This window comes from Xenopus laevis, chromosome 3L (genome assembly GCF_017654675.1).
Source record: "Xenopus laevis strain J_2021 chromosome 3L, Xenopus_laevis_v10.1, whole genome shotgun sequence".
NCBI lineage: Eukaryota > Metazoa > Chordata > Amphibia > Anura > Pipidae > Xenopus > Xenopus laevis.
Genome location: NC_054375.1, coordinates 103,135,854 through 103,158,292, shown reverse-complemented (window position 1 = coordinate 103,158,292; position 22,439 = coordinate 103,135,854). Strand labels below are relative to the sequence as shown.

Sequence of the window (22,439 nt, the reverse complement as noted above, 5' to 3'; positions counted from 1 at the left end):
GTTTTAAGTTGTTGTTAAAAACTGAAATCCCTGGTGTTATATGTGAAACGAGATGGTTATACAACTGAAAACTTTTTATTCTATTTTTTACTATAGCAGTGCTTCAGTACCAAACTTCTAATATGCCTACTACTTGAATATTTAAAAAAGATGTATTATGCCACGTTTAGCCATCTAATATCACATCCCATTTTATTTAGTTGGATTCATCCAAGAGTATGGAACACAGGCTCTGTTATGTCCTGAAGATGCCAGTAGTATGTTGGAAAGCATTATAAATAGGCCAGTAAGGACCCTATAGTGTATACAGCATTCAAATATTAGGAAGAGATCATCCAATAGTAAAGTAGTAGCCAAAAGTATGTCATAAAATTAAAAAAATCTTTTTTAGGACATATGTAAGCCTGACGTGTTTCGTACCTGGAGTGGGCACCTACTCATAGGCATAGCAAGGACCCTACTTCTTTCACACATTGAAATTGGTGTTCCACCCAAAAACTGTTTCTGCAGCATAAAAATAAAATTTAATTCTCAACACATTTCAAATCTACGTTCATTAAAGATTTTCATTGGTTTTAAAGTTATTTGTAAATCGAAGTTGAAAGCAGCATCTCTGTGATCCTTATTTTACCCTGCTATATTTTAGACTTTGGTGATGAGCAGACTATACAAGTCAAACAGATTATAGCTTTTAGGCTTCTGGGTCATTAAAAGCAGCAAACATGCGTTTGTGAGTAGCGTCTTACAGGCATAGGTTGGAACAAGACTGAGAAGAATTATTCTTTCAGGTGGTGGTCAAGTAGAAGACTAATTTAGATGGGTTCAACATTTGTTGGAAATATTGCCTGTATTTATAGGGCCATATACCTCCATTTTACACTATGAGCCTAAGGGGGGGTGGGTTTGGGAAATGGTTCTTACAAGTAATATGGTTCCTATAGTTTACTTTCGATCTTGTGTTCCTTTCAAGCTTTGTGTTTTTTCAAAGTAAAGCACTAAGGTTAGTCAGGGTACAGGTTTTGTATCATGTGAAGCTTCCTTGTTCACTCATATTAAGGTCAAAACTGTATATGTGTTAATAATGTGGAGCTATGTATGTATAACTGGTCATAGAGCAACCTGCCAGTAAAGAGTCTACTCTAAAATTGGTTCTTTTTTAACTGCACTGAGCCATTAACAGTGTTCATTTCTCATAACATATATTTACCACTGCAAAAGGACAAAACAAAGCTGTTCCACCCATGTTTAAAAATTTGCCAGTATTATCTCTTGGCACAGACCTGTTCTATACTCACATTGACTGACGAGAAATTCCTTATCTTTTTGGGACCGTATTTCCTGTGATTATTGTTAATAATGAATAACAAGGTTACATGTTGTCCTTCCAGGATCACAGCAGTACAAACATTTATATGCAGAGACATGGGTAACCATGACAACTGTAGTTAAAAGACAGATGATTGGCAGATGTCACCATCCTGTTATTGCTATATTACATGTAGAGTAAAAATAAACTCAGCTGTGTGTGTCATCCTTTAGTCTATTTTCCCTTGTTATGACCAGGAGCAGTGGCTAAATTTAAAATAAGTGACCAGCCTTTAAGGGGAAATATTACCCTCTTGTTTCAACAAGGGATGCACCGAATACCCTATTTCGCCGAATATTTGCATATGCAAATTAGAGGCCGGAAAGGAAAAAGTGGAAAAAATTCTTCTTTTGTGACAAAAAAGTCACATGATTTCCCTACCCGCCCCTAATTTTTATATGCAAATTAGGATTTGGTTCTGCCAGGCACAAGGATTCGGAAATCCCAAACTGAATCCCTAGTTTCAACATAACTTTACAATGGCATTTCAAATGTAAGGAGCAGCAAGAGAGAAAGTTCAAGGCTAGAAACAGCATTAGAAGTGTGTGGTGAGAGCAAGCGTTGGCTCTGAGAGGAACAGGAGCTGGCCAAGAACAGAGACTTAAAGGAACAGTGACATCAAAAATTAAAGTGTTTTAAAGTAATGAATATGTAATGTATTGTTGCCCTGTTAAAACTGCTGTTTGCTTCAGAAACACTGCTATTGTTTAAATATACAATATTGTGTAGTAAGAAGTGACCGGTTTTGTGTGGTTAATGTGTTAACATAATAAGACATTAAGTCAGAACCTCAAGACAAAATGCTGAGCTGAAACGGCTAATGTACTTTCCTTCAGTAGTAGTTAATCAGTTCAGTTTTTATTCAGTTCAGTTTGAAATGACATTCATTTGTCCACGTGGAGAAGCGAATGATAAATAAATATATTTGGATATCATCAGCATACACTTGATGAATACTTCTTTATGTAAGGATATCTGAATATGTCGATTTATGCAAGTTGCTGTTTGGCGATAAATTTATAGTTGCCCTTTAAGTGTTCCTTTAAAATCTTTATTATAGCTTTTAAACAAATAAACACTGTACTGAACTGCAGTTATGTAAACCACTCCTTTCTTCCCATCCACAGTAGTCGAAGTCGAGAAGATGAGAGAGTTTCGAAACCTGGTGCGATATCTACTCCCGTTAAGAATGTAAATAGTGTACCTGTTTCCCGAACTGCAGAAGAACCTTTATTAGAAAAGGCGGATAAACAAACACCTCCTCTTCCAGGTTATTTTTTTCTTTAACTCTATTTAGACTTTGTAATGAATATCTGCAAATGTTAGAGTTTAATGTCACACTTATTTTTCTACTGCTGCATAAAACACCAGTACCACCCCAAGTCTTTAGATAGTGACATCAATAACAGCTAATAGATTGCAGCCTGAAAAATGTTTGTTGGCCTCTTCAAGGCTGCAGTCTACACTGTGTGCACTTTGACAGAAAGATGCCATTGTTTTACCTACAGATTTTTTCTTCACCGGCAGAAACACACAATGTGAAATTGGCAGTATAAACAGTATTTTTTAACTGCTGTTAACAGATTAGTTACAAACCAATTTATATTAACAAACATCCTTCAGTGGCACCAGCATAAATTATTAGTTACAGGAAAAGGACCTGTTGTCTGGAATGCTTGGGACCTGCATTTTTTTTCCAGATAAGGGATCTTTCATACCTTAAAGTTATACTGTCACGGGAAAACATGTTTCTTTTCCAAAATGCATCATTAACAGCACTGCTCCAGCAGACTTCTGCACTGAAATCCATTTTTCAAAAGAGCAAACTGTTTTTTTTTTATATATTTAATTTTTAAATCTGACATGGGGCTAGACATATTGTCAGTTTCCCTGCTGCCCCAGTAATGTGACTTGTACACTGATTAACTTCAGTCACTCTTTACTGCTGTACTGCAAGTTGGAGTAGCAGCTCCCTAACACAAGTTAACAGCTCCCTGGTAGATATAAGAACAGCACTCAATAGTAAAAATCCAGGTCCCACTGCGACTCCTCCAGTAAAATTGAGTAAAAGAAACAATAGCCTGTCATAGTGCAGCACTGGCTCTTTCTGAAAGCACATGACCTGAAATGGCTACACACCAATATTAAAACTAAATAAATACACTTTTTGGGTTAGGAATTACATTTTATATAGTAGAGTGAATTATTTGTAATGTACACAGTGTAATTTAGAAATAAAAACAACACCATAAAAATCATGACAGAATCCCTTTAGGTCTGAATAAGAGATGGCCTTCCCATAATTTGGCGTTTTCTGGATAACAGATTTCAGGATAAGGATAAGGGTTCCCATTCCTGTACTATCAAATACAACTTGGTTATTGAACTGGAAATATATGAAATATAACCTTGTGTCTTATGTTATTTTACTTTGTATCTTTTTTAAATTTTATTTACAATGTTATTTGTTTTAATTTTCCCTTCCAAGTTAGGGTTACCAGATCACTTGAAAATTCAGGTGCTCACCTAATGAATGTGTGTTGCATGTATGCATGGATAGCATCATAATTAAGTTATGATCAGTGCTAGATGGATTTGCTAGATGGGTCCCTGGATTTTCTAGAGAGCTGGTAAACCTGTTTCATATTTTATAACTTCAAATTTTGTTATTACCATTGTTTATGTTCTGGATTTGTTTGCATTTTTGCTCTATTTTCCACTTGCTGCTTTCATCCTTTAATTTTTTATCTTTCGAATTCTTTATCCCTCATGTTTACTCTCAAATTCTTAATTCCACTTTTTTGAATGATAACTTGATTACACTGGAAGAGTAATTCTAGGGAAGTGGTGTAAAATTGGGGCAGCAGAGTTTAATTTTTATAACACTAGAAATTTATTTACAACTAAGATAAATGCAAATGTAATGAGGTGAATCAAATCTGAGTTTTTTTTAAAAGTTAATCTGTAGAGTGAAACACAGGTGTGGGATAGATTATCTGAAATTATTGTGTCCTGAGGTTTCTCTAAATTGGAACATCGTGCCTTAAAGAACCAGTAACATAAATTTTTTTTATTAAAAAAATGTGTTAGTGTAGAATGGAAAAAAAAACACAGACATATTAAACTTTTAAATCGCTAAGTCTTTATTAAGAAATAACTTACCAAAACTCCGCTTGCGCTCCTCTTCAGAAAAGACGATCCGGCGATCCCATCGTGCGGCGCTCGATTTCTCCTCCCTGCTTTCATTATAGGAGATAGCCAGGGAGGGCAAATCAAGCGCCGCCATGTCGCCTTTTCTGAAGAGGAGTTTCAGTAAGTTATTTCTTCATGAAGACTTAAAAGTTTAATATGGCTGTGGCTTTTTTTCGTTCAACACTAACACATTTTTTAATAAAAAAAATTGATGTTACTCATCCTTTAAATCTACTGGAAAAAAACATTTCAAATTTAAAACTTTAATAGGAATGTTTTGCCACCAATATGGATTTATGTTGCTTAGATACCATCAAGTAAAACAAACCATTTTATTATTACAGGAAATCATTAAAAACAATTTAAAAAGTTAGGACTGTTGACAAAATTAAAATATTTTGCCTAATGAGAAATGATAATATATATTAATATAGCTTTCTGGAGAATAGATCTATCCTATGACTGTATATCATTATAATAAACAACACTAAATAATCTAAAATATATACAGTACAAAATGAGTTCAGTGATGTCACAACTAATCTTCTGACTTAGTACAGGTATGGAAACTGTTATCCAGAATGCTCAGGACCTGGGGTTTTCTGGATAACGGATCTTTCCACATCTTAAGTCTACTAAAAAAATATTTATACATTAAATAAGCCCTGTAGGCTGGTTTTGCCTCCCATAAGGATTAATTTTATGTTAGTTTGGCTCAAGTACAAGGGATTGTTTTATTATTACAAAGAAAAGTGAAATAGCTTTTAAAAATTTGCATTATTTGGATAAAAAGAGTATGTGGGAGGTGACCTTCCCATAATTCAGTAGGTTCAGGATAACTGGTTTCTAGATAATGGATCCCATAACTGTACATCATATATGCCATTGTGAGCTTGAAGCAGGCAGATGGGCTCTGGTGTGTGGGATAAAGGGGTTTTTAACCAATGTGCTGATCCTCTGTTTTTAGTGGAGCAATTAAATGCTCCACACATAATAATAGATTTGGGTCCCTTATGAGGGCCTGGTGAATTCCTTAATGGTAGAAGCTGGATTGGGGGTTGTTTAATCCTTTTTTTATATAATGTTGTGCAAGCCTATCTTTTATATTTTTAATTTCTTTAAACTTTACAGAACCAAAGCCAGTATATGCCCAGCCAGGACAACCAGATGTGGATTTGCCAGTCAGCCCATCTGATGGCCCTTTTCCCAATTCTACACAGGAAGATGGCATGCTTCGGTAATGCACCCTTATTGTTAGCAACGTTTGAAACCACCTTAAAGGATATTGATTGGTGTTTAATACTGTTTGAAGGAATCCTTCCAATTTTCCAAGAATAAATGCTTTGAATTTTATGGTTCACATATCTCGGGACAGTCATCCTCTTTCTTCATTGACTGAGGGAAATTACCACTGTATGATCTAGTTGCCCTTCCGAGTTGATAGGCCTGTAGCCCTACCCCAAGTGTAATCTTTAAAACATTTTTTGGAGTAAACCTAAACCCACGATGACATTTGAGAGCAAATCTATTTGGCTTATAGAGAAATTCATAATGTTTTATTAGTGTTATTTTTTGGTGTAGCATGTCATGGTTTTTTTTTTTAGTCAGTGTGTATTTTCTAAAAATGTTGCCAATGCCTTAAATATTACTAACTTTGCATTTAGATGTTTGTTCCTCTCTAAATGTACTTCTGTTTTTTTGGAGGCCGAGCATGAAACTGGTGAAGTTCAGGAAAGGAGACAGTGTAGGCCTTCGTTTGGCCGGTGGTAATGATGTTGGAATTTTTGTCGCTGGTGTATTAGACGACAGCCCTGCTGCAAAAGAAGGTTTGGAAGAAGGGGATCAGATACTCAGAGTAAGTAGCAGTAAATGTTTATTAAGATTTTTCTGTTCTGCTGTTATGCTATATGCATTAATAAAAGTGCTAAATAGAAATTTAATTGGAAAAAACATAAAGGATGCTCATGAATATGACACTAAGGGTGACCTAAGTTACTCTGTTTAAGTTTTAATATTGTGTTAAACTTTGCAGTAAGTGTAATTTCACCTACCATTATTTAGAGCAGAAATGTTAGTTATTCATTGTTAAAATAGACCCAGCACAGGGTAGTATTTACTTTTACTTTTTTATTATATAATATTCCATAAATAGATGCACTGTATCTTCTCTGTGGGGAGCTTTATTTAAAAACACTATTGTCTGTATTTATCTGATTGGGAGACCCTGTAGCCCTGTATGTATAAAATCTCAAATAGTAATAGAAGAAAGATATCGGCACACGAGGCAACTAGCGTTGCAGGGAACAACCTGCTTGTTTATTATGCGGTGATGCAACGTTTCGGGGACACTTGACGAAGGGGAGTGTCCCCGAAACGTTGCATCACCGCATAATAAACGAGCAGGTTGTTACCTGCAACACTAGTTGCCTCGTGTGCTCTGTACACTATGCTATGTTACCTATCTGTCAGTGCACATACAAGGACAGCTTTTGGCATGAATACAGCTGTGCACACAGAGTCAAAATCGTCCTTATGTTCACAATGACACATGAATTCCATTAATGTCATGGAGCGAAATTGGCCAGTAATTACATTTTCTCCATTACCAGGGAAAATACCTGGTGACATTAGCCTCAGGGTGTAATGGGTCTATATTAATTAAGCAAAGATAAAAGCGTGCTGCTAAGGCTTGACAATTCCTAAAAGAAAGAGGGTGCCAATAGTGTATTAAACTTTCGGACAAACGGCCATGATCTAAGCCTACTCACATTCAGTAGGTTAACCAACAATTGTGTGCACTGACTTCCTCTGCTCTGGAGTAGTGAATGGACCTGCTGACTAAAAAGGTGAAGTATTAAAGGGAACATCCGCCGATGGCCCGCATATAGATTATACTTACAAGCTGGAAATCATAAGACGAATAACCTGGAGAGTATCAGATTCTCTTTGCAGGCGCTCTCTCCGAAGCATTGCCTCCAGCGAATGTGAGTAGGCTTATTTAGATCACAGACATTTGTTCTAAAGTTGAATACACTATTGGCACCCTCTCTTTCTTTTAGGAATTGTCAAACCTTAGAAGCGCACTTTTATCTTTGCTTAATGAATCCTTTCTCACATAAGGACAAGTGGGTCCTGATTTTTCGATAGGTGCTGCCACTAAGCATTTTCCACCACCAAGCGCGGAGTCCACCCCCACTGCATTGAATGGGTCTATATTGCTTGCATTGTTAACGCAATAACTAATAATGTCTCAGAGATGGAAGTACCCTTGTTGTGCCTAGCAAGAAAAATAAATCATATTTTGCTTTAGTCTGTTATCTAATGACCCTTGCACATAAAAATGTCACTCAAACTAAATGCAAATTTTAATTTTAGGTTAACAATGTGGATTTCACCAATATAATTAGGGAAGAAGCAGTGCTGTTCCTGCTTGATCTGCCCAAAGGAGAAGAGGTTACTATTCTTGCTCAGAAAAAAAAGGATGGTAAGTTTGTTCCCCATACGTTAGATTTTGAATATGAAAATCTTTGTTTCCATTATAAAACAATTATATAATTTGTAAGATACATATTTTCACTCCGAAGTTAAGAATTTACCATTTTTGTCTTTCCAGTGTATCGCCGGATTGTTGAGTCAGATGTTGGGGATTCATTTTATATAAGAACTCACTTTGAATATGAGAAAGAATCACAATATGGATTAAGTTTCAACAAAGGAGAGGTCTTTCGAGTTGTGGATACTCTTTACAATGGGAAGCTTGGATCATGGTTGGCTATAAGAATTGGTAGAAATCACAAGGAGGTGGAAAGAGGGATAATTCCCAACAAAAATAGGTAAATGGGTAGAATTCAAACACCAAAATTTTAACTTTGCATGTTTAGTATTACAGGTCTCTTTTGTGTTCTTGTAAACGTTAGCTGTATGAATACTAGAGTTCTTAATGTTATGCTTTTGTGTTGTACAAAATTTATTCTCTGTTTTAATTTAAAAAAATCTGTTTTTTATTTCTTGAAGCAACTCCATCTTTGGTCCTTGCAAGGTAGATAAATAGATTACCAGTGTACTGATAAACAGAAGTCCATTATGCAGAGGTAATGTAATTATTTACCTCACAAGGACCAAACATGATATCTGCAGTTTTCTTGTTTAGCTAAAAAATAAAACCCATACTTTTTTTTGTAACTAAAACAACATGCAAAAATAATGTTCAGCCCAGACCCTATTCACTAAATTTTGAAAAGGGCGCATGTTGTCCTTTAAATAAAGCCAATATAAAACTATAAGTGCCTGTATTTGCTTAGACCAAGAACTAGCATCCTATGCCCTCCAGCTGTAACTTAGTTACAACTCTGCATGTTCTATTGAGATCCTGTTCATATACATACAAAAGATTAACGTGTTGCATGTATCCAAGCCCTGGGTTAGTCATCATACCAAACTAGATGTTTTTGTTGTACTGATTTTTTGCAGGGCTGAACAACTGGCTAGTGTACAGTACACTCTTCCTAAAACTGCTGGTGGAGATCGTGCAGACTTCTGGAGATTCCGTGGCCTTCGCAGTTCTAAGCGAAATCTACGAAAAAGCAGAGAAGATCTTTCTGCGCAACCTGTTCAAACAAAGTTCCCTGCTTATGAAAGAGTCGTCTTGAGAGAAGGTTGCCTTTTTTACAACTGTCTTAAATTTAAATTTGTTGTGTAGATTTTATTGTTAGTAGTTATTTTGGCAGCTACACATCAGTAAAAATGAGACTGCAGCACTGAAAACATGTAAGCATGCTTTTATTGAGCATTAAACGATTCAAAATTATTAGTAACTGGTTAAAGCTACACATATATATATATATATATATATATATATATATATATATATATATATATATATATATATATATATATATATATATATATATATATATATATATATATATATATATATATATATATTTATTGTGCCATGAGCTACTAAAAAGAATGCCTTACCCTTTAAATAAAACAGGGATTGTTTTGTCCATATATTGCAATATAATCAAACTGCCCAAAGTCATCCCGATATGGCCAGTCCTACACTCAACTTTCATCTGATTCTTTAAGAATTAAATTGCTTCATTATACATTTTACACAGGGACGTTGACGATAAATATGATTTTATACTGTGATGACCAGGTTCATTTGTAGGTTTCTATTCCATCTTTTCTTTATTTTCCCTCTGACCAGAAATATTTTTTTGCAGCTGGATTTCTCAGGCCTGTGGTTATTTTTGGCCCAATAGCCGATGTTGCAAGAGAAAAGTTGGCAAGAGAAGAACCAGATATTTATGAAGTAGCAAGTAAGTTTATTATTAAGCTACTGTCTTTACTAAGAGCTTCATGTTAGCTGTTTATATTACCATAATAAACCTTATATTATTTTAATAGTTAATATTAATCCTATGTTGCCCTTGTGATTGCAAAGACGTTTAAATTCATTCTATAAGTTTCCAGGCTTATAAATACACTACCGCCAGGTTTTTCCCCAGACAAAAGTTAAAAGGTAGGAAAATGGATGGAGGAAACTGCCTGTTTAATATCTACTGTTGGTCACACACACAAAATGAATTTGGGGGAATCTGACCAGTTATCACAGAAGACAGTGCAATTTAAACCCATGACCAGATTGCATTAAACAACTGGCATGTGAGCTCTTGTTCAGTAGCACCTAACAACCTCCAATATACAAGCAATAAATAAAATGCACTATAAGAGAAGATTATTTTACCATTTTGCTGGAACTAGATCACACAGTATTTTAAAAAAAATGTTTAGATATGGATGTCAAACCTAATCTGTATTTAGTCACTAGATGCAAAAGAACCCTGTATGTCGTTGAAGTTGTGGGGAGTTATGCATAGCAAAGCACTCCCTTATTTACAAATAAAAGCTTTTTTTTTTACTATTGTGATCAGCTTAATTTACGAAAAAAAGTTACATCCAAAGTAGGCTATATCTGTGCATCCATCCAGCTGCCTGATGTTTACCCATGCCCATTCTTATACAACAAACTGTTGATGAAAACATGTGTAGTAATGAGACTTGCTCCATATTTAAGTGAATAGTTAGGACTTTGCAGACTAGATTTATTCTTATTTTAAACAATATAACCTCTTGTTCTGGAAAGTGGTTGTTACAAATACATTTACAGTTTAATGTGTTTTGTTTTTCAGGAAGTGAACCAAGAGATGCAGGTACTGACCAGCGCAGCTCTGGAATTATCCGTCTTCATACTATTAAACAGATTATTGATCGGGTGAGTGGTCTACTGAAAAAGAATTAACAATAATTTTATGCATGTAGATGATTTATATAGTGTCTGGATTTTGCACAGAACCGCATAACATGTTAACTAGCAAAAATAAAGCCAGTGTTAAAGCGGAATAGGCCTAAACATGTCAAATTCAACAGCCATATTAGATAAAGGCCATATCAGATTTAGACTGGTGTACAAGTGGATATTTATACCTACATAAATGAATCCAGGATTAAGTTGACTGTCATGATTAACTTGATATTGGCTTTGTTTTGAACATATACTTAAATATTAATCAGACAATTTAAAAACAGACAATATAAAAACAAAGTATTTAGGCACTTTATTCCCAGGTCTTCCAGTCCGCCAACTGAAATACAAAAGATTAAAGTCTAATAACATAGAGTACAATGTCCTTTTTAGTGAGCACATGGGAGATGTCCAAAAAATACAATAATATAAGCATGGCAGTGCCCTTTCAGAAGCATACTATGAAAATCGTCACTTCAGAAAAATGACTTGCTTTCTTACCCATGGGGTGTAAGCATTCCAGTTTGTAGTTCCAAACCATTCTCTGGACATGAGTCATATTCTCTCTTTCTTAGTTGCAAGAAATCTAAGTGTGCTCACATTATGACCTCTCCATATAACTGCTACACTGCTTCAGAGTATACCTTACCTATGTCATTATTCTAAGCTATGAACATAAAACAATGGAATCCATTTCTTTCTAAAGGGTTAGGACCATAGTAGGAGTAATTCTGCTGTACAAAATGGTCTGTATTTCAAGTGACGGACTACAAGTATTTCTGCCATTTAAATCTAACTGGTGCATTCATTTCAATGCAAACCAAATGAAAGAGACTTGCTGTGCTAAATTTCATTTATTTATTTATGCTTCTACAGGATAAACATGCTCTTCTTGATGTGACTCCAAACGCTGTGGACCGATTGAATTATGCACAATGGTATCCAATAGTAGTGTTTCTTAACCCAGACTCTAAACAAGGTGTGAAAACACTGAGAACAAGATTATGTCCAGAATCACGCAAAAGTGCCAGAAAACTATTCGAACGTTCACACAAACTACGCAAAAACAATCACCATCTTTTCACAAGTAAGTTCAGATGTGGTTCTGTTCTGAGTGGAAATAGTTGTCTAAAAGATTGTATGTATCAAATTATAACATAACAGACTTTAAAGTGCAAGGGCATCACAGGTATTTGCAATATTTTGTACCAGCATGTTTAAAAAGAAAATATTATCACGGGGTTCTATGCAAAGAATAAGGGTATGTTCACAATGAACAAAAAGTACAGGCTATGAGTTTTATACACACTGCATTTAACTTAACCACCAAGTGCCCTAAAGGAGCATAAACTAAAAATGACAAGATAGTGAAGTTGCACCAGATATGAATAATTGTACTGAAAATCTGTGTAATGTGACGGTCAAAACATTTGTCCAGTAAGTTGTATGTGTATCATTTATTACAGCTACAATTAATCTCAATTCCATGAATGATGGCTGGTATGGAGGCCTTAAAGAGGGAGTACAACAGCAACAGAACCAACTAGTGTGGGTCTCAGAGGGCAAAGTAAGATTTTTTTCAAATATTACTTCAGTGCATGGGTTTGTGGCAGTGTTTTCAGCATACTCACTAAAATGCAGTGCCTGGAATTCACTTTTTAAAGAAGCTGCAATTGATCCTGCTAAGCTGGCCTTTGATTTAGATGTAATGCTCAGTACAACTGATGCATATTTTACAAGTTTTTTTTTTTTTTTCCTTTTTGGGCTAATTAAACACAAAAAGATAAGGAAAAAATCCTTGAAATGTTTTAAAAAAGATATTTCTTTTTACCCCTGTGCCAATCGAAAATCATGTTTGATGTTACTTCTCATAAAAGAAATAGGTTTACAAGTTAATTTTAAAGTCTGACCTCTCCAGCAAGGTCTCCAGAACACTAGTTTAGAAGTACTAACTTGGTCTAACTTGCATTCATTCGGTGCAGGCAGAAGGTGGCACAGATGATGACCTTGATTTGCATGACGACCGTCTTTCCTACCTATCAGCACCAGGTAGTGAATATTCAATGTATAGCACTGATAGTAGGCACACATCAGACTATGAAGACACAGACACTGAAGGAGGGGCTTATACTGACCAGGACCTGGATGAGACACTTAATGATGAGGCTGGGACTCCACCAGAATCTGCAATCACACGATCTTCTGAACCAGTCAGAGAAGACACATCAGAGATGCAAGAAAACCCAGCATACCCAACATATCCACCTCAGCCAATCCTTAGAACAGATTCTCCTGGGTATAAAAATGTACCTTCTCAACAGGTAAGCTACTTTACATGTTTGCATGTAAGATAAATAGCTGATGGAGTTGTCTAAATTACAGGTTTTTCCTGTTGAAGATAAAAGACAAGAAACGTGTAGATAAAAGAAAGCGAAGGCATTCTTGTTACAGCTGCCACTTTGTCTAGGACCGGAAAAAGGACACCATATTTCTATAAGGGTGTGCAGAGCTTCTCAGTGTGCTGTTAAAGCCTTGGCCCTTCATTAGACTTATTTAGTGTCAAGCCCCTCCTCCTCTACGGCCTATTATTTATTTATGGCCAGCCTTACTTTGTAGCATAGTTGGAGATAAGGATTGAGATTTGTCATGAGTATCGAAAGCAGCAAATTGGTGTTCCTCCAACTACTCTTTGGCATTCATTCCAGAAGTGTTTTGTAAGTGTTTAAAAAAGAATGATTTTGGGAATGTTGGCCACAATGTATTTTGTTTTTTTTTTGTTTTTTTTGTAAAAGCCCAGACATCCAGCACCAAAGCACCTAAAAATGCCTCCTATTGCCCTATAGGACAGTTGCCATGAAGAGCAAATTCAGTTCTTTTAGGCACAATGTGTTTAGGCACCAAATTCTTTTTGTGAGAAAAATACCTGAAATCGTGATGCGTGCCATTACCCACAAGCTAGAGGGTTTCAGGATTTTTGTTCAGGACTGCTGACTCCTGAGTTCAAAACAAGGTTTGATGTTGCCCTTTTAAGTGTTCATAACATATTCAGAATAGCAAATTAAAGGAACAATAACAGGAAAAAATGAAAGTGTTTTAAAGTAATGAAAATGTATATTTGTTGTGCTGGACTGGTACAACTGTTGTTTTTGCTTCAGAAAGATTAGTATAGTTTATATAAACAAGCTGCTGTGTAGCCATGGGGGCAGCCATTCAAGCTGGAAAAGGTACAGGTGAGACAGCAGATTACAGAAGCTCTGTAGTATACAGTACCTACTGTGTACCTGTGCTTGAATGACTGCCCCTATGGTTACACAGCACATAAACTATAGTAGTCTTTATGAAGCAAACACACCATTTTACCAGTGCAGGGTAAAACTTTCTGTCATTCCATTAAAACATTTTCATTTTTTTGTGTTATTGTTGATATATTCATATAATCTACTACATATTTAGGTGAATGTAGTCTTTGTGCTGCATCTGTTTAATAATTGATTTTAAATGAACAAACTATTTTAAACACTCTACAGAAAGCAGATGCCTTACCTGCAGCCCCTTACCTTTCTGTGTCGTCTGAAACAAACCTTACAACTTCAACTGCTGCTGTTAATCCCACGGTAAAACTAAATAATGTTCGATTGGAGGATCCCAACCTTGCCCCTTACAGCTCTTATCAAGCACAGGGTGGCCCCTTGAGATCACCAAGCAATGAGACAGCTCATATTATACTAAGAGACCAAGAACCTTCATCTTTACCAGTCCAAATTGACTCAGCAAAGGTACCTGTACTACTTTGCTGCACCACCTTTGTTCTTCTTTTAGTTATAGTTGCAACTTTTCTTACTTTAACACTTTTTCCTTTTAAGCATTGAATTACTGGAGTTACATTAATGCATTGCTGCACTTGGTTACTGGCTTTCAAGTAACAATACTTATAATCCTTTATAAAGCACCAACGTGTTATGCAGCACTTGGATGACATAAATCTATTATTTGGAGCATTTCACTATGCTGCATCTAAATCATTGGAAACTACTACACTGCTTCAGCATTTCCCTTTTCTTGCATGGCTTGGGAATTCTGCATGCATACTATATTACTGATTTCTTAAAATGGTCTTTTGTGTATTGACAAATATTTGTGTGAACAAATACCTGAGACGATACAAGTCAATAAAGTACACAACTGAGTAGTATCAACTGATATAACAGGTATTGAAAAAGTTTTACAATAACCCATAATTATAAAATGAATAGAACTTTTGTGAAACTTCACCCTTCTGATTTTTAAAGCATGGTAATTGTGCACGAAAAATGCCATCTTGGGGTTGGTCCCTCTAGCTTTAATCAATAAAGATATCTTGCATTCTTCCGTTACAAAATGTAAATCTGTTCTTGCAGGTTTATAGAAAAGAGACTTATGCAATGGAAGAGAATCCTAGACAAAATTATTTGATGAAGCAGCAAGTACCTGGCCATCAAATTCAAAGACATGAAAAAGAGTCTAATTTAAAGTATGATGGCATGCCAGCGTATGCAGAGAAACCACTGAATAGAGAATATGACCAGTCTTATCGCTATGATTCTACATCAGATTATGTAGATCAGTTTCCCCACAATTACGATGCTCGAATAAATTACGACGATCATGTGCCTACATACGATGAACAGTGGGGTTATTATGATGACAAGCAATCATTTCCCCAGAGACCACCATTTGATGGTAAACGTAATAGGGACTTCAATATCAGACAACACTCTGATGAAAACCTTGAGCATAATTACTTTCCCCAGCAGCCTAGATTGGAGGAGCCACCTCCTGTTGCTTTTGACAATCGCCCCCGCCCATCCCAAAACTACAAACCAACCCAAGTACATTATGAAGACGCACCATCAGTAGATTATGATATGCATATGCGTTACAAACCTGAACCTCAAACCATTCCTTCTGTGCCAACATCAAAGTCTTCTGATACAAAGCCGTATTTTGATCAACACATAAGAGGTTATGAACATAGTCCTTCCCAGGTATTTAACACAAAGCCAGGACAGTATGATACATCTCCTAGAACGGAACCAATGCCACCTCCACCTGCTCCGAGTAAGCCAGAGCTCCTTTCAACAAGCTCTAAACCTTTCCCTGCCCCTGCTCCTGCCATTCCTTCTGCAGCTGAAGACGATGATCCAGCTATGAAGCCACAGTCTGTACTTACTAGAGTGAAAATGTTTGAGAACAAACGTTCTACTCAAGGTGAAAAGAACAAGGATATGAATGATTCCACTCTTGTTAAGGTATGTAATTGTTGCTAAGACCATTACACAATCCATTCAGTGGGATGGTCTCTTTAATGTTCATTAAAATGAAAGCTATTGAGTAATTTCAGAAAACGTTTTTTTCCAGGCCCCAGACGTTGCACCTAAACCTATACTTAATCAAGTTAATGCTCCAAAGGCTGCCTCCATTTCTCATTATGAGCAGGACAAGGCAACTTATAGGTATGTAACAAAAAAAACCTTGGGATATATATGAAAATAAAAGTTCAACTCACTGAGTTCTTTTTCTTTTTTAAGTGTTAGAGGAATCTGTGTCATCACAATGGGAATTTCTGTTATAAGATTAATTCTACACTCACATATAACATTTTAATATTTGGATAACATCAGTGTGAGTTAAGAAATATAATGAATAGTTTGAATGCTGCATGGTTTTATTTATATATATATATATATATATATATATATATATATATATATATATATATATATATATATATATATATATATATATATATATATATATATATATATATATATATATATATATATATATATATATATATATATATATACTTAGAACTATATCATCCGTGTGTTTTGACTGCTAGCACCCTGTGTTAAGAATTCACCTGCCGTCCAGCAGAGAACAGTGCCACCCATATGCCTGTTATTGCTGTTAATGTTAGTGAATGAGAAATTTTGTCAAGTATATACCTGAGCATTTTTTGGGTGGATGTTTGCTTGTTGATGCTCATGTGCTTTTCACATGTTGATTCTCACTCCGTAGCATTCCCACTGTTCTCTGCAGGAAGGCAGCTGCATTCCCACTCTTCTGAACAGTATTTTGAGACTTCAACACAGAGTTTTTAGTTGCCTTTTTTTGTCCATCCCTAAAATGTATTCTTTTCTTGCTTCATGTATGTTTATTGCCCACCTATATATTTGTATCCAATTGAAATATCGCTGTGGGTCAACTTATGGTCACTATCCCTACTTTTTCTACTTTGCTGTGTCTAAATTATTAAGAAGTGACAAGTAATTGCTTTTCTCCTATTCCCCCTATGTCCTTTAAAGGTATTAAAGTGGACCTGTCACCCAGACACAAAAATCTGTATAATAAAAGTCCTTTTCAAATTAAACATGAAATCCAAATTAATTTTTTTATTAAAGCATTCATAGCTGTTGTAAGCTCATTTAAAAATTTCAGCTGTCAATCAAGTATTGTCTGCCCCTCCTCTATGACCTGGGCATAGAGGCGGGGCAGACAATTACTTTCACTTTCCATTCAGCACTTCCTAGATGTCACTGCTCTCCCCACATTCCCCCATTCTCTTCATCATTTAATTGTGTAGCCAGGGCATGGGGATGGACATCAGGTCCCCCATTCTGGTGCACAAACAAGATTCTGAGATGATGCAAGGCTTGCCTTAATAACAGTGTCCACAAAATGGCTGCTGCCTGCTTGCTATAATTATGAATTCCCAGACTGAAGGAAACACTATTCAAATAATTTATATAGTGTAATTAAAGTTCATTTTGCTTGACTAATCTGATAAAATAGGATTTTGAATATTTTTTTTTTGGGTGATGGGTCCCCTTTAATGGATCAGTATGCAGACTTGGTCTCTCTTATTTCTTTTTTGGCCAACCCTCTCAAACACCAACCCAATCATTAATATTGTGTTATATTATAATTATTATGTGTTAACTGGAGTAACTCTACAATGGCATTAAGGCTTTGCCAGGAAAATGGGGCATGAATGGATTACTCTATAGCAGAGAAAACTCATAAGCTTTGTACAGAGGGATTCCATAAACCTGCTCCTCATTTGTGTGTTATGCTTTTAGGATGACACATAGACAAAAGCTGCATCAAAAGTTTAGGATTCAAAGGGACTTTTTAATTCGGTATAAGACAATTTTTAAAGATAAATCATTGAATCATGAATGATGCTAAGTAGTACCTTTATACAAAGCAAAATGTTTGTATTGTTGGTTGAGAATACTTTTACAAGATTGATAGAATACCTGTGCCCCTATTTTTTTTAGAGTACCAGAACCTCAAAAGCCTCAAGTGAAGCCCCCAGAAGATATAATTCGGGCTAACCACTATGACCCTGATGAAGACGAGGAATATTATCGAAAGCAACTGTCTTACTTTGATCGAAGAAGCTTTGAAAAGCCTACACCCTTGCTGTCTGGAAACATCCTGCCCGAGCCTGCCAAACCAGCGCAGTCTCAAAGTCAACTTAGCTATAACAGCTACCCCTCCAAGTACGTTCTGACATGCTGCACTTGTCTCTTTGTCACCTCCTCATTGCACCTTCATCATGGTCCTATGCAGTGAGAGAACTAACCCTTCATGTATTTTCAGCTATTTTTTTGTGACTCCGTTCTTACCTAATATGTTGTTGAAGACGTGAGAACCTTAAAGCTTTGTGCAATCACATGGGGTTGTATTTCTATTGCACACTGCACATATTTGGTTACCAGGAGCCATATTTGTTGTTGTTCTAAATATATATCAATAGCACAAAGTACATTTATGGGTTTTTTCTTTTAAAGAAAAAATATACATGTATTACACACACACATATCTATCTATCTATCTATCTATCTATCTATCTATCTATATATATATATATATATATATATATATATATATATATATATAGATATATATATAGATATAGATATATATATAGATATATATATAGATATATATATATATATATATATAGATATATATATAGATATATATATACACACTCCACACTCTATTTTTTTCTTTGCTCAGACCACTTGATTCTTTTTACTTTTTCCTCTCAGCTACTTGACAGCATATTGAAAAATATTTCTAAAAAGTGAGCAGGTGGAGAGGATAAATGTACTTTACTATTGGTTTGCTTATGCTGTATTATATCTATCAGTGCAGTCCTTAAGAATTCTGCCTTTTGTGATCTTAACAAAACCAATTATTTAAAGAATTTGCCATCATATAATAAGTGCAGGAAATTTGAAGGACAGAATGTATTATGTGTTTAATAGCAACATGAACAGATATGGAGCGTAACTGTACAGATGGAATTAAGACTTTCAGAACACAGCGGAGTGTCTCATGCAATAGGTTATAAGAGCTATATATGTATATCTTTACAAAAGGTGTAGTGTAGGAATAGGCAAAGTGTTCCGATGCAGCATTTGTTGAATTACCTGTTCCCTTTACTTTGGAGTTACTGTATATTTAGCAACTTTGCCCGCAGAAATAAAAAACGCAAATAATAGGAGTAACTGGGAACCAGTAAGATAAAAGTTGTTACAAAGATGCTATTTGCAGTTATGATTTTGTTCAAGCATTTGTTATAGCTGAAAGGTGTTGCTTACTGTGCTGTTAATTGTAATATTTTTTTTTTGACAGTAGGGTATTTCTAAGAGTAGAAATACTTTAAGTATAAATGGTCTTTATAATTAAGCCGGTTGCGTAAATATACAATGCATACAAAATGCAATGTGCTACAGTCTTTATGTGACAATTGTACTTCCCCCACTATGGGGCCCATTTATGATTGCCAAAAGTTTTGAGCTCAGTCATTCATAAAGGAAACCTGATGTGAGTTTACTAATAATGCAGGGTTTTGTACTGAATGAAGCTTGGCAACCTTCATACAGTATGTTTGCCCGAACAGGCTTTTGTAACATTGAAAAACTCTGCACCTAAAAACCGCCAAAGTTTTTCTTCACTACAAAAGCCAGTTTGGGCAAACGATGAAGATTGCTAAGCTTTTTTTTTTTTGTTTGTAGTGAAGATCGTTAAGCTGTATTTCGACACAAAATTCTGCATGATTAGTAAATTAATGCCAGGCTTCCTTTGTGATTGCCTGAGCATGAAAGCCACTAAGTATCATTAAAAATATTTTTGCAGTTTGTTTTCATGTATCCATTTTCAAGTCCAGTGTTTTAAATATTTTTACATTGCACACTGTGTTTGTTACCTTTAAGTCGCCATGGTCCCTATGAGGTATCCTCCAGCCTCGTAGTGTAAGGGCCAGTCCATACAAGGTTTATTTGCATGTCATGTCAGCCATTCAGATCAGAGATCTGCAAATAAATCTGTAAAGGAAGAGGCATGGGTAGTGGCGCTTGATGCCTGTACTTCCTTTGCATAACATGCCTGTTGGCAACTTGTTGGCTATGTGGGGTTGTGAGGAGCCAAACCTGACATGAACACAACTTGCAAGGTAAAGATCTTGAAAAACACTTGAAAATAAAAATAAATATACAAAACAACACATAAATAAAGCAATTGCAAACTTTTTTCTACTGGCTCAAGCTATTTATTTTTGGCCCTTTAAACTTACTTACTGACTTACTAACTGCTTCTATCACAGCTCTATCAGAAAGTGGGTTTACCTCAGTCTCCTCACTCCCTGCATGATTAATACAGCCACTATTGTGTGTATTTTTTACTGCCTACATATACATTATGTTGGTGTCTCAGTTTTGACCCATAATTGCACTGTTTTGCATTCATATGCACTTACACGGAGTACTTAAGGTTTTTTTTTTTTTAGAGAAAAAGAAGTAACTGGTTTACTAGTTGTGCAGTTTTGCAGAGAATTGTTTCTTTAAACCATTCACTTCTTAGCAACCCAATAAGACATGACCTGCCTTGACTTGTGATCAAGTACGGTTGATGTACTTATCCGGCCATCATGTATTCCTCGAAAACTTTTTTTTATATGGTGAAAAAGAGCTAATGCACTGGGTCACAAATAAGGCCCCCAGATAAAGCAAACTACTTTGTTTTGCATATTACATAGCGTGGATGTGACTGCATTTCAGTCTTTTATATTCGCAAAATTTATTTTCCTTATTTGTTTTTGGCGTTACTTTATTTCATCTTTTATAAGGTAGACCGAGTTAGTTGACCACATGCAGTACTAGGCTATCTGTGAAGGGCAAAGAAGCAAAGGCACTCACTGGCAGACTTTGATTTGGTATGTTCATTTGCCAAGACCACTATAAGAAAGTGATAATATTTCCATACAATAGAGTATTTTAAAAAGTCACCATGCAAGGAAGCCTACCTTGCATAAATAATACAATCTGCTAGTGTGCATCTGACTCTACTGTTTTAATACCACTTCATATACTTCTGCAGTTTGATCAGCCCTTATATTATAATTTGCAGACTCTTTTAATAATGATGTTGTTGCACTGGGGATCACGGCTCTCTAAATGCTTCACCTTGCCGTCAGACCTGAATTTAATTCTCAATAAGAGATTAAAAAAATAATAATAATAATAATTTGAGATTGTAGAAGGGAAGATGAAAATGTGTGGTGGATGTTTGGATTAAAGGTAAGGACACATGGGCAGATTCGGGGAGATTAGTCGCCCCAGTGACAAATCACTTCTTCTTCGGGGAGACAATCTCCCCAAACTGCCTTCCCCCTACCTTCCCACTGGCTATAATAAAAAAAATCGCCAATGGGATGGCACTCGCAGCACTTCGTTTCCTGAAGTCGCCCGAAGTTTCCTCGTTAGACTGCAGAACATTGGAATGCATAATGTTAATTCATATGGCAAGTAGGCTCAGTAATCCAGGTAGAATGTACCATCATCAGTCAGATTGTTACTGAAATATAGGTGTTGTCTTAGATTTGGACCATTGTACTTTTGTAGATAAAATTTTACAAGACCTGGTAAACTTAAGATTAGAATGACTCTTTGCTTTTGTTCTTCAGTTACATTTGTTTGCCACCTCGTAAATTTCGTGGCTCTTACACTAGCTATGACTGCTTGAAAAAGAGCATCTAGTGGTAAGACTGGACTTACATAAGGCTGTCTTAAATATGTTATACCTAGATTTATCACAGCATTATGTGCACCCAGAAAAGACTTTCATTGATCTAGTTGTGGCACTTCTTTACTATGATGTAGTGGCAATTCTCTTTCATTCTAAACTTTTTTTTTTTTTTTTAATGATAGCAATTGCAATATTTAAAATCTTTGTGTGGGTGTTATTTTTGTGCACACAAAGCTGATGATTTTTATTTGGGAGGCATTTAAGATCTAGTTGGCATTTGTGTATGTCTAGCATTTCAAGTACACCTAAAGTTTCTTCTAAACCTATGATTTGGGGTGGGGGAAACAGTTTAACGGTTTATCCGTATCAATAACCAGATGCTTCGTTTATAAGTTGTGGAAGACCTCGGATTAACTCATTTGCTGCCTTTAAAGATTATACTGTTGCAGTATGTTTAGCAGTAAAGAGGTTCATGGAAAAGGCATG

The 22,439-nt window shown here is 35.7% G+C and overlaps 1 protein-coding gene across 8 annotated transcripts in view; it reads left to right on the top strand.

Annotated features, from left to right (window-relative positions):
* Positions 1-22,439, top strand: part of tjp1.S (tight junction protein 1 S homeolog) — a 247,470-nt gene that overhangs the window by 215,077 nt on the left and 9,954 nt on the right. For 6 of the 8 annotated variants that reach the window (XM_041586747.1, XM_041586744.1, XM_041586743.1 and 3 more), the window contains 15 exons: positions 2,494-2,636; positions 5,690-5,795; positions 6,263-6,413; positions 7,934-8,042; positions 8,172-8,391; positions 9,029-9,213; positions 9,790-9,885; positions 10,759-10,841; positions 11,748-11,958; positions 12,338-12,438; positions 12,854-13,192; positions 14,399-14,647; positions 15,269-16,159; positions 16,269-16,363; positions 18,194-18,418. In XM_041586747.1, the coding sequence (XP_041442681.1) occupies positions 2,494-2,636; positions 5,690-5,795; positions 6,263-6,413; positions 7,934-8,042; positions 8,172-8,391; positions 9,029-9,213; positions 9,790-9,885; positions 10,759-10,841; positions 11,748-11,958; positions 12,338-12,438; positions 12,854-13,192; positions 14,399-14,647; positions 15,269-16,159; positions 16,269-16,363; positions 18,194-18,418 (3,204 nt within the window). The remainder of the gene's footprint in view (positions 1-2,493; positions 2,637-5,689; positions 5,796-6,262; positions 6,414-7,933; positions 8,043-8,171; positions 8,392-9,028; positions 9,214-9,789; positions 9,886-10,758; positions 10,842-11,747; positions 11,959-12,337; positions 12,439-12,853; positions 13,193-14,398; positions 14,648-15,268; positions 16,160-16,268; positions 16,364-18,193; positions 18,419-22,439) is intronic. The other 2 variants (XM_041586751.1, XM_041586748.1) reach the window with 1 other exon arrangement.